At 50.0% G+C, this 12,433-nt stretch overlaps 1 protein-coding gene across 3 annotated transcripts in view; it reads right to left on the bottom strand.

The window, feature by feature from the left end:
• Positions 1-11,426, bottom strand: part of VWA2 (von Willebrand factor A domain containing 2) — a 51,747-nt gene extending 40,321 nt beyond the window's left edge. For 2 of the 3 annotated variants that reach the window (XM_061403553.1, XM_061403554.1), the window contains exons 1-3: positions 4,670-4,837; positions 3,636-3,697; positions 48-122 (exon numbers count right to left, since the gene is read on the bottom strand). In XM_061403553.1, coding sequence (XP_061259537.1) covers positions 48-122; positions 3,636-3,697; positions 4,670-4,794 — 262 coding nt within the window. In that variant the 5' untranslated portion in view covers positions 4,795-4,837. Of the gene's footprint in view, positions 1-47; positions 123-3,635; positions 3,698-4,669; positions 4,838-9,034; positions 9,124-11,062 lie in introns of those variants that run through there. The other variant, XM_061403555.1, reaches the window with a different exon arrangement.
• Positions 11,427-12,433: the final 1,007 nt, after the last annotated feature.

The raw sequence follows: 12,433 nt of genomic DNA, 5'->3' as shown, positions 1-12,433 counted from the left end.
AGGCCGAAGTGGGAGAGTTTGGAGGGTTGAGAAAAACATGGGCTTACTTTTGCTGGCGACTGAAATCTTCCCAATAATCTCCTTGCTCACATGGACTTCCTGAAGAGGGAGGGAAGGAGGCACTAGGAGAGGAAACAGAAGCACACATTACAAGGCAGAAAGGGGAGGAGTCCTGGACTCCATGTTACGTGACCAGAATGAACAGGCGACAATAGAGAAAACAGGAAGGTGGAAGAGCTTAATGATACTGTATCTTAAAAATTACCAGATGGATAACATAAATAGTGCCCTCCAAATAAACTACTCCAAATTTACCAGGTACCTTTGCATTTAAATTTGGGTATTGTGAAGAGTAAAATTATCTACCCAGAGGCTATAGAGAGCCTTGATTCTAATGAGTTTTGCCCCTGGTTAGGCATAAGAACTGGGTGCCCCTCTGGGGTGCAGCATCTTGCCATAAAAATTAACCTTGAACATGAACAGACAATTCACAGAAGGAAGAGAATTCCTAGAAAAGCACAAGGGAAAATTTTCAAATAGGCGACAAAGTGCTTTAACTCAAACCACGGGGTACCCTTTTAAATGTGAAATTTAGATGATCAAAGTTTAAATGTAAATGTAACTGGAAAGATTATGTCAGGAAAACCTTTTCCAATGGTGGCACAGTAAATTGGCACAATCTTTTTGGAGAACAATTTAGCCAAATGAATTAGGAGTCATAAAAGGGGTTAGGCTACATAGCATCACACCTGGGAATCGATCCAAAGGAAAAACAATTTTAGGGAAGGGAAAATGTGCCACCAAGACATCTCCTTCAACATTATTTGTTTCAGAATGATGGCGATGACAAATACCCATAGAGACAGGACTCAGAGTAACACTGATACAATCATTCAGTGCAATTAACATGAACAAGGGCTAAAAAGTTTGGGGCAGGAAGTTTGTGGATACACCTTTTTCTTCTATGTGATACCCAATAAAATTGTAGTAATGGCATATGAGCAGTCAATAACAATTTTACAAAATAAACTCTGAGGGCAGGTAGCATGCCAGGTGCTGAACAGCAAGCCAACCACTATGAAAGTCCTGAAGACAATGAGGTGCCACTTGGAGGGGTTATTTGAAAAGCCAAACATGCATGGTCACTGTCAGACAAAGCAGACATGCAGATGCTTATAAAGTCTATGTCCTGTGGATAAGCACAGAAGGCACCAAGTGAGGGTGTGCAGAAGCTAGGAACAGGCCAGGCCAGGCCAGGGGCAGAGGAAGGAATATGAGGCGGCGGGAGGCTGCTGGGGAAAGAGGTAAGGAGATGGCGTCAGGCTGGGATGGAGGTGGGGGTGTGGTAGGAATCACATAACACAGGGAAGTTGGGCTCAGGGGGATTTGCCGCTGCCAGGACTGTGACGAGGAAGAGGACACCAAAAGATGAGGTCAGGTTCCGGGGGGAGGGGCGCCTCTAATTGGCAGTACCCGCTGGAGTTCATTCATGGGGCAGAAACGCCTTCACCTGTCTCCACAGAGCCCAGCCCAGCTTTCTGCACACAATTTGGCCAAATGAATAAAAAATTCGCACCTCCTTTGACCCTGAAGTCAAAGCAGGAAAGCACCAAGCTTTCCTGAATGAGCCCATGAATCACTGACAAAAAGTCCAGGAGGTGAGGAATCCTTAACGTGTCAGTAGCTCCATCATGTCCGACTCTTTATGACCCCACAGACTAGCCCATCAGCCTCCTCTGTCCATGGCAAGAATACTGGACTGAGCTGCCATTCCCTTCTCCAGGGAATCTTCCCAACCAAGGGATTGAACCAGGGTCTCCCGAGTAACAGGCAGATTCTTTACTGTCTGGGCCACCAGGGAGGTCTGTGAGGAATCCCTAAGGTCTTTTAACATGTTTTACTGGCACATTCTCCAGCTGGAGACTGACTAGCCATCACCCCTGGATGGGAGATGGGAGGAGGAGCTCTGTGCCCAGGGACCACTCACTACGGACGTGACTCAGCTTATATAACTGTATCATGTGCTCAGGTGTCCTGGGAGGTGCCAGGCTTCAGGTGAGACCTCCTTCCAGGGAGCGGGTACCCAGTGACATCCCAAGGTCCCCCTGTGAAACTACCTCAGGACTCTGCAGACGTTCCCCCAGGAACAGAGAGTCAGTGAGCATGTGACTGCGGCTTCCTCTCCCAACCAAGTCAGCCTTCACCTCTGAGGACCGCCTGCCTGGACAGGGTGGGGAGACTCGGCTTTGGGTTTTCATCCCAGTCCTGCTCCTGAAAGCTGTGCAGTCCCAAGCAAATCACTTAGCCTCTCTGAGCCTTCCCTGTCTCACTGGTACAACCAAGGGGTGTCAGATCCAGTGCTCTGTGAACTGGACGGGCTACAGAGGGTGAGCTTCCACAGTGAGTTAAAACAGAAGCTTTACTCTGCCTGGGCCCCCAGGGACCGCATGTCCCCAAACATGTCTTATGTCATCCCAGTCTGTCGGTCATGAAGCTACTGTGCGACATTGATCACACACATGGCTTCAAGAGAGAGGACAGGTGGACTGGGCAACCACGTCCTTCTTCCAGCCTCTATCTCCCTGAGGTTCCAGAAAACAAGCAGACAGTGACAGCAGCCAACGAATAGCGAGGATACCCCTACTCACAGAAACACAGACCAGGGAGGGACTGCAAGAGAGCCTCCAAGACTGCACGAGAACTCTGGGCTAGCCTCAGGCAGCCAGCCACCCAGCCCACTCATTCTTACTCATCAACCAACCCAAAAAGCACACCTATTCCTTTCTACCATCTCGTATTTCAAAGAGTCTAGAATGTGGGAGGGCCAACGTGGGAAGTAAATAGAAAACTGATTTGCTCCATTATCCAATCACTAATCTACTTCTTGAGCATAGATTAGGTGCCAAGTCCAGTGCTAGGTGCCAAGACTACACAGCCTATGTCCAGTGGAGAAGATAAACACTCATTTTTTAAATTCACACAGGAATGAACTCATATCTGTATTAAGTGCAACACAACAGAGAGACTCAATGGGACACGAGGTTTTAGTAGGGGGATCTGACCTGGGGATCCAGGAGAAACTGAGCTGGGTTCTGGAGGATAAGTAGGAGTTTACCAGGGTAGAGGTGCTGGGTGAGTCAGTGATATAGGCAGATGGGCCACCATAATTGAGAACCCCAGGGTGGGAGGGAGCAAGGGTGCTGGGCCAGCCTGGAAGGAGTGTGGGCTGCAACAAAGAGGAGGAGGGAGGGGGCTCCAGAGGGGATACCACGTGGCACAAGGTCAGATCAGGCAGGCCCTCTTAAGAGCAGTGGAATATCACTTAGAAGTTTCCGGTAGGCAATGGGAATGGAGAGGGGTCCAGATATGACCAGATTTGCATTTTGAAATGTGTGAAGAACAGGATGGAGGGGGACCAGGTGAATCCAGGGATTCACTCGTCTCCAGGGAGACGAGTCAGGAGGCTACTGCAGTGGTCCAAGCACCAGACGATAGGGCTTAGACTAGGCAGGTGGCCAGGAGTGGAGAAACATGGATGCACTCAAGAGACCTTTAGAAGTCAAAATCCACCAGATGTGAGGCGCATCAAACCCCTCAACACCTCACCCACCTCTCCCCACACCAAGAACACTCACCTCCAGCAAACAGGACAATGCAGATGGCTTCCAGCAACAGGAAGGAGGGCATGTTGATATGACTAGAGGGTCAGGACAAGGGAAAAAAAAAAAGGATCAGCAATCAGTTCTGTGAGCTCCCCCAAGTCATACCCCCAAACAAGACGACAAGGGCTCAGCCTTTCCCGGGTCACAGATATGACCCTAGAGGCTGCTGCTCACATGATAACTACTGTAGTCTGGAGAAGACTCAGATCCCAAAAAGCCATGGAAGACTTTACTCCAATGACTTTGATTTTAAAGGACAGCCTTAACATCTTCCCCTTCCCTGGTAGCTCAGTCGGTAAAGAATCTGCCTGTAGTGCAGAAGACCCGGGCTCAATCCCTGGGTCAAGAAGATCCCCTGGAGAAAGGAATGGCAACCCACTCCAGTATTCTTGCCTGGAGAATTCCATGGACAAAGAAAACTCACTTCAACCTGACGCTCTCGAAAGTTCCTTTAACATTCTCAATGAGGGCCATGCTCCTGCAACCTAAGAACATGGATAGGGACTTCCCCGGTGGTCCAGTGGTTAAGAATCTGCCTGCCAATGCAGGGGTCAAGGATTCCATCCCTGGTCCATGAAGATTCCACATGCTTCGGGGTAACTAAGCCACAACTACTGAGCCCATGTGCAACTACTGAACCCCACGCACCCTCGAGCCTGTCTCCAAAACAAGAGGAGCCGCAGCAGTGAAGAATAGCCCCTGCTCACTGCAACCAGAGAAAGCCCACACAAAGCAACAAAGATCCATCAAAGCCAAATACATATATATACATACACAAACATGGATAGCAAGGCAGAGGGCCCAAGATTCCATTCATGGATCTTGGCCCTTGGGACCGCCCCTCCCCTCCTCCATTAGGGACACCACTTCTCCAGAACACCTGGCAGGGGTCTCCTGGTCATCTTCGGTGACTCAGCCACGTGCCTCTAACTTAATCTGCGCTAAAATGAATTGTGTTACTTTTCTGATGCACCCCAACCACCTCTGTCCGGGCACTGAAAACATACCTGGCCGACGCAGGAACAAAACACAGCTGGATTCTGAATTCAGAGGATTTGCCAACCAGGCTGAAAGCAAGGGCTGCCTTGAACATAGAAGTCACCCAGGAAATGCAGATTATTGTGACTTGCATAAAAGTTCAAAATGACCCAGCTCGTATGCATGAAGACCTCACTGGAACTGAAGGAAATATGAATAACTGGGGCGGGAGGGGGGGCGGTGGGGAGGCTGGTGCTTTCTTGGACAGTGCTGACCACGCCCCGCATGCCCTGGGCCTGCACTCCTACCCTCAGGGGGCACGTTGTGGTATCAGACTAAGGAGGACACACAGTGAATAAGCATACACACCCCAGAAGTGAATGGGAAGGCGTCCCTGAGGCTCAGAAGGGGAGGAGTCCTGAGTCTCCGGGTCCCCATCCAACGGGCTTTCTTCTAACCATGCAACTCCTAGAGCCGAGGTCAGCTCAAGGTCCATGGGCCATCCCCCTGAACTCCATGCCCACTGAGCTGGCACATCGTGACTCGGGAGCTACCTCTGCCCCACGATGACAGAGGGTGTGCACCCTGGATCCAGGGGTCCCACTTCTCATCTGACACTGTGCGACCCTGAGAACAGCCACAGTTCCTCACCTGAAAATGAGGAGGGTGGACCAGAGGCTGCTAAGATGTCTTCTGGTTAAAAAAAAAAAAAAAAGAAAATCCCCTTTTGATCTCCTCTCCACCATGGACCTATAATGGTCAGACCTTACTCCACTGTTTATTCAGCTCTCTGGATTTCAAAACTTTCCCGAAAAAAAAAAAAAAAACAAAACTTCCCCGAAGCAAACTAAATGGAATCACCTACCCAGCTGAGCATCTCTGTGCTTCAAGTAACTGAGAGGCTTCCCAGCCTCACCTCATCTAAGTAAGGACCAGAGACAAGGTATTACAGGAGGGAGGAGGGCAGGAGTTTCCCAGGCATGGTCAGAGGGAGGGAGGGGGCTGGAGAGAATGCTGGCAGGTGGGGGCCACGCCTCCTGTTCTCTTTCCTCTTGCTCCACACAACAGCCATGGGACAAGTCCATACCTTCCACCTGGGAGCCAGGCAGGGGCGAGGCCTGGGGACAAGGGCCAGCTTGGAGGAGAAGGAAAGGGCATCCCTGTGCCATCCAGTCCTGAGGCTCAAGATTTTCTGGGATCACAGCTTCTGACCTTGGGCACACGCAGGACTCTGAGGCTCAGGCCTATTAATTTTTTTTTTTTTTTTTTTTTTTACAAAACTAGGATTCTAGCAGCCTCCCGTGAGGACAAGGCAAAAGGGAGCACAGAAGTTTCCTGCTGCAGAGCAGGTGTTTGTGAACACGGGGCCCCTCCCTGTACTAGGGGACAAACCCAGGCAGATCCATCTGGCTCCACCATGTGCCTCTGCTTGCCCAGGTGAATGTTTTTCCAGAGCCTCTTAAGGTTCTGCTCATTAAAACAGAATTGAGGGTGGCAATCTGGAAATCAAGTGCCTCCTTGTGAGCGCCAGGCTCAGGCGGTGCTGACCCTGAGACCTCAGCAGCACCTCCCCTCACCGACCCCCGTGCCCCCACCTCCACCGCAATCCCCACTGTCACACAGCCCACACTGAACCTGCCTGCCGCGTGGCAAATGGCTCAGGGACTAGGGGCTGTGTCTCAGTCTCTGAATATGCCTGGCATGTAGTAGGTGAGACACGTGCTTGCTGGAAATCAGCATCATAACGCTTCAGGCAGGTGGGCTGGAGGGATACTTCCTGATGAAGTATTCTTCCTGTGCTCACTGCACTCACGGTATCCTTTTTTATACCAAGATAAATGAACCTAACGTTGTTTCAATGATGATACAGAATTAATAGTACTCTACACTATCTAGTCCCACCCAATCATCTCAAATATTCAGCTCAATCCCCCTTCCTCACACAGCAAAACTTTCTTTCAACACTAATTCAACATTCTAAATACAACCCTACATCTAAGACTTGAAAGGATGAATTCCACAGTAAAAAACAAACAAACAAACAAAAAAAACCAGCTGCTCCCATCTAGTGAGCATAATTTACTCACTAAAGCACCCAGTACCAGGCTCCGTGGGCTTCCCTGGTGACTCAGACAGTAAAGAATCTGCCTGCAATGCAGGAAACCCGTGTTCAATCCCTGGTTCGGGACAATCCCCTGGAGAAGGGAATGGCTAACCATTCCAGTATTCTTGCCTAGAGAATTCCATGGACAGAGGAACTTAGTGGGCTACAATCCATGGGGTCACAAAGAGTTGGACATGACAGAGATTAACACACACCAGACTCTATACTTACGTATCTTCTCTCTCCTAATGCTCACAGCAAGCCCCCATTTGACAGATGGGAAAGCTGAGACAGAGAGAAGCCAAGGTGAGACAGTTGAGACAGTTCTGCCCCAGGTGAGACAGTTAATAAGTGGATCCTACTCCTTCTGGCCTCCCTGTGTTCTGTTCCATCTGTCACCTTCCTGTTTGTGGGGGATCAGGACAGAGGAACAGAGCCTAATTAAAAATCTGCCACCCTGAATCTCACCTGTTGGCAGTCTTCCATCAGCTGCCAGCAACTCCCACACCCGAGCACATAACTTGAGAAGATTTAGAGAACTTTCTGCAGTCTTGTGCTAGGCAGATGGGAGTGGTCTGCAACCCAGGGGCAGAAACAGAACTTCCATCTCCAGGTATACCTTGTCAAGCCTCTTCCATTATGAAACACCTGGCTCATCACATTTGCTCCTTTCTATTCCATTACTCATGCTAATCCCACACATCGTCATTCCCGGCTTCTGGGGTTCTCACACATGGACCTGGATCCCTCCCCGACTCCCTAGCCTTTTCATCTGATTGTTATTTTCAAATTCTGATGTGTGAGGTTTGCTGCAGGGCACCACAAAACATAACACTCTGTGCTGCCTGGAGATTGCATTTCCCAAGAGACAGGAAGAAAGCAAAGGCCAAACAAGGCTACTTTTGAAAAAGAAGGGCCAGACCGAACAGCAATAGCTAAAGGCGGTTTTGCAGGACAATGCCCACCTTCTCCTCTATGATCGGAAATGAAACGAGGGCAGGGTGAAAAAGGAGAGCGCTTCCACCTCCTTACAAAATGCAATTCCAACCCCAAATATTAGATTAGCCCTTGGCAGCCTCCTCTCCATCAGTAGAATGGAAATCTGAATCCTTTTACAAAAACAGTCCACACCAGAAGAGAAAGACTTTCACATTGGAGGTAAGTCAGCCAGGAAGCCTGTGGTCTTTCGCTGTAACAAACATCTTCCTTGTTCACTTGGCAAAATGCTTGGCTCAGACCCAGGCAATCAGGGGAAGTGGTTGACACGTTTCTAGTCCGATAAGGCATGAAGGGCATTTTACAAGTTGTTCTGGGGCACGCTATGCTTTCTCTAACAAAATCACAAATTTTCAGAACCCAACAGTCTGGCAACCAGAAATCAGCCTCAAGGGACAAACTGTGCCCTTTGGGCCCCTGGATGGCTAGGGAGAAGAGGCAGATTGGGTGTAAACCACAGGCTGCCCACACCCTGTACCTGACAAGAGATTCTGATGCTTGTTATGATCGTATTTGAAAATCCTTTATTGAAACTGTCAGTATGTGTATTAGTCACTCAGTTATGCCCAACTCTTTGAGATCCCACAGACTGTAGCCTGCCAGGCTCTTTGTCCATGGAATTCTCCAGACAAGAATACTGGAGTGGGCAGCCATTCCTTTCTTCAGGGAATCGTCCTGACCCAGGGATCAAATGGGTCTCCTGAATTGCAGGCAGATTCTTTACCACCTGAGCCACCAAATCCACTGTCATAGGATTCTGGAAAGTGCATCCACAGGACTGGAACTCCAAAGATGGAATTCCAAACTAGCTCTGCTTCTAACCAGGTGGGTAACTCTGCAAACACCAAGTTCCCACCTCATTCATCTGTTTCATAACTGACAGTGTTTTAAAGATCCAGTGAAACAGTATGAATGTCCCCCATAATGGTAAAAGACTTTTTGAACCTATGACGTTAAAAGATTATCACTGCATTTCACATATTAACGTCATATAACTACATTCATATGCCCTATAGGGTAGACATGATCAATTCCACTTTCACACTTGTGAAAATGGTCTTGGAGAAGTTGGGGCCCAAGGTCAAAGAGCTGGTAAATCACAAGTTTGGCGTCAGGCCCAGTTTTTCGGATGCAGGCAGCCCAGACGTGACAAGCAGCGTGCAGCACACAGTTGGTGTGCAAAGGGCACCAATCTGACGTCAGGAGACCTGAGCACCAATCTCCCAAGTCCATTCTTTCAGTCACTCGATTTTCTCCTTTCAAAAATGGGGGTGACATTACGCACCCTATTTACCTGGAAAGGTTATTGCCAGGATCCCAGGAGCCAACAGTGCCGAAGTCCTCTGGGTAAGGGCAGAGGTGCCCAAGTGGAGATCAGGAAAACTAGTTAAGAGAAGGGACCCAGGATCAGGAAGGGAAGTGAGGAATTGCAGGCTCACAATCAGGGAAACCCAGCAGGTGGTTCTGCGGTGGAAGAATAAGCTGCTGGAGCTGTTTAGAAGATGAAAGGGTGAACTAAAAGAAGGGCCTTTGAGTGTGTTCAGCTATTTTGGGTTGATGGCTTGGGATACTGAAGCAGGGGTGTCTCGCATGGCCTAGACCCACTCTTATGCAGGGCCCCCAAGAGAACTCCAATAGCTTTGTTGATGATGTGAGGGGCTTATTGCATTTTTAAAAAATATCCTTGTGGGATAAAATTAAAAATTAGCAATTTTGTTACAGTCCTCTCAATTAAAACTGTTTTTTATTTTCTTACTGCTCAGTGTGGGAATCATTGTTCTAACACACTCACAGTGTTGACCCTTCCACTGTTACAATGACATGAAATTTAACTTATTCAATAGCAACTATTAAGCATCTGTCCTGCACTCAGCACTCTCCCAGGTGTTAGGGATGCGGTGGAAAAAACTCCATAAGATGCGCACCTGGTGGGCACATTCTTAACAAGGGGCTTTTACATTTGCACCAGCGGTTTATCCTTAGTGTCATCACTTGCCAGTTAATGACTGTGCTCATTACAGAACCAGGAGCCAGGGTTCCCGGCAGGCAGTCCCGTTCTCCCTCGGGCAGTCTTCCACCCTTCCTAGGTCTCCGTCTCCTCACCTGTAAAAACAGGGGCATCTGACTATAATTCATTTCAGGAGCCTGAGCCTAGTGAGGGGGAAGGGAAACAGCTACTCTAAGCTCTGGGTGGTGGACCAAAAAGCCAGATTTAAAGAAAAATGTCATTGATGGTTTTCAAAGAGACAGGTATGATGAAGGAAGGATGGAATCCCCGTGGACCTCCGGGATTTGCTTGGGGATCCACACTGGGAAATTCTTAATACATCAAGAGATGGCTCTGAGCTGGATGTCTACAAAGAAGAGTAAGGGCCGTATCCCATGCAAAGAACAAGCCAGTAAAGCTTTGTATCTCATCAATCTAAGGAAAAGAATGGCTACAAGCTACTGAAAGCCAGCAGCATTTACAAATTAACTCTCACGGCCTTTGCCAGCTGCAGCGCTGAGTCTTCGCTTTCCTTCTCTTTTCTGACTCCTCTCAATAACTGCACATTTCTTAATATAATGTCACTGAGAAAGCAAAATAGACCTTGAATTTTTAGACTTCAATTTATAAAACACTTAGGTTCTAGAGGGGTTGTTTTTAAAGGACCGCCTAAATTGAAAATTGTACACGTTTTATTTATTTAGTTCCAAGATACTAAACACGCTTCATAGTGTCCCCATGGAAAGGCCCTTCTCAGCAGGACAGCCACTGATTCCACAGTGAAAGGGAAGCAAGGTGCGCTCCTTTCCTCTCTTCTGCCTGAGTGTCCACCAAATTTTTAAATCCATGCCCCCTGGCAAGCTTTTAAGGTGCAATTCTAAGACCCTCCCTTTTCCCCTCCCAGAAGGTGGCCACAGAGCTGGGCTCTGACCTGGAGAAGTGCAGGAAGCTGAGCTGGACCAGCTGGCCAGAGTGGGATTGACCGGGAGGGGGGTGTCCAAGCAGGTGAATCACCATAGAGGATAAATCCCTTAGACTTCCCAAAGGCCAAGGACGAGTCTCTCGGGGCCACGGCCCCTCAGGCTCTGCATGCAGAGACCTCGCTGGGGTCACCGGGCTGCTTGGGAAAAGCATGCAGGAGTGACTTTAACAGCTGCATCTGTTCTGTAAAATGGGCGGGGGGGGAGGAGGGGGCGGGGAAGAAGGGGTCGGCTTGTCCCCAAAGCCTTTATTCAAAAGGTGAGCCGGGTTAGGGGTTCTACGACTCTGCTAAGACGGCCAGGTGTAATACGAGGTTCCCTCCTCCACTCATCACCGAGCGCCCGTCCCCTTTACCTGCGGTCCGAGCCGCTCTGCTTGGCGTTCCCAGCGGACCCACCGGAGGGGCTGCTGCCGGGGCCGCAGCGCGGTGGCTCCCAAGACCCCCGCCGGCTCGCCCCGGGACCGAAGGAGGGGTACCCCGAGGAGGGGCGCGCCAGGTGCTTTCTGCCCGGGACGCCGACTTCCCGAAGAGGCGTGCGGGCCCCGCCGCCGTGCTCGGGTGGAGCGCAGACAATGCCGAACCAAACCCGCCGCGCCGACGCCGCATCCAAGCCGGACGCCCCGTCTCTGCACGCTGGGCAGGGGCGCCCGGGGGCGGGGCGTCTCCTCCGGTGCGAGCGCCGGGAAGGAAGGGGGTTCCAGCGACGCGGAGACCACGCCGGCTGAACTCACGGCGAGGAGCGCGCGGCGGGACCCGGCTCGGGCCAGGGGGCGCTGCAAGCCCGGGGAGGCGCGCCCGGGCGGGAGCCACGTGGGACACCTGTGTTCTGCACCGAGGGGAGGCGGGGAGGGCGGCGCCGGCCGACCCCGCTGGGGCCGCTCTCCCGAGGGCGCTGCATCGCTTTGCTGGGAAGCCAGCCCGCAGCCGCCCCTCGCGTTTTTAAGCAACGCGTTGGCCATGGTCGGGAGACAAAGGTACTTACTTCTGCTCTGGTCTCCCAGCCCCCGAGCGGTGCAGCAGGGAGCACTGTGCCATCCACCTTGGACTCCGCAGGATTTATTGCTTCGACCCTTGCGAAAATGCTGACTTTGGCATCGTTACTATTTGTCATGGCAGTTGCCCTTTGTTTACCTGTGTGTTCTGTTACTGCCTTTGAGCGGTAATAATTGAGCCCTTTGGCCAGCATCCTCGTTGAAATCTGGAAGGTGCCTTGATTTTTTAAAAAATCAAATACCATAAAGCAAAAATAGCTCAGTCTGGCACAACACCTTGTGCATAGTAAGGACTCAAAAAAGTCTCTTATTGCATAATCTATAGTTTCCATACTTCATAAAAAAAAAAGTGTCATTGCATAACGTGTGCTCATTACAAAAAAAAAAAAAATTAGGTTAAGCAAACCACACCTACTCCACCACCCAGAGATAATCCCTGTTAACTTCATGGTGTTTCTTCTTCCAGCATCAGTCTACTCAAAATTTTATTGTTAGCTCATTCCATGCATGGGCTTCCCTGGTGGCTCAGTGGTAAAGAACCTGCCAGCCAATGCAGGAGAAGTAAGAGACTGGGGTTCGATTCCTGGGTCAGGAAGATCCCCTGGCAAAGGCAATGGTAACCCGTTTCTTGCCTGGGAAATCCAATGAACAGAGGAACCTGGCCTGGGAAATCCAATGGACAGAGGAACCTGGCAGGTTACTGTCCTTGAGGTTGCAAGAGTCCAACATGAC

The sequence above is a fragment of the Bos javanicus genome, chromosome 26 (assembly GCF_032452875.1).
Source record: "Bos javanicus breed banteng chromosome 26, ARS-OSU_banteng_1.0, whole genome shotgun sequence".
NCBI lineage: Eukaryota > Metazoa > Chordata > Mammalia > Artiodactyla > Bovidae > Bos > Bos javanicus.
This window is presented reverse-complemented; position numbering and strand designations above follow the sequence as displayed.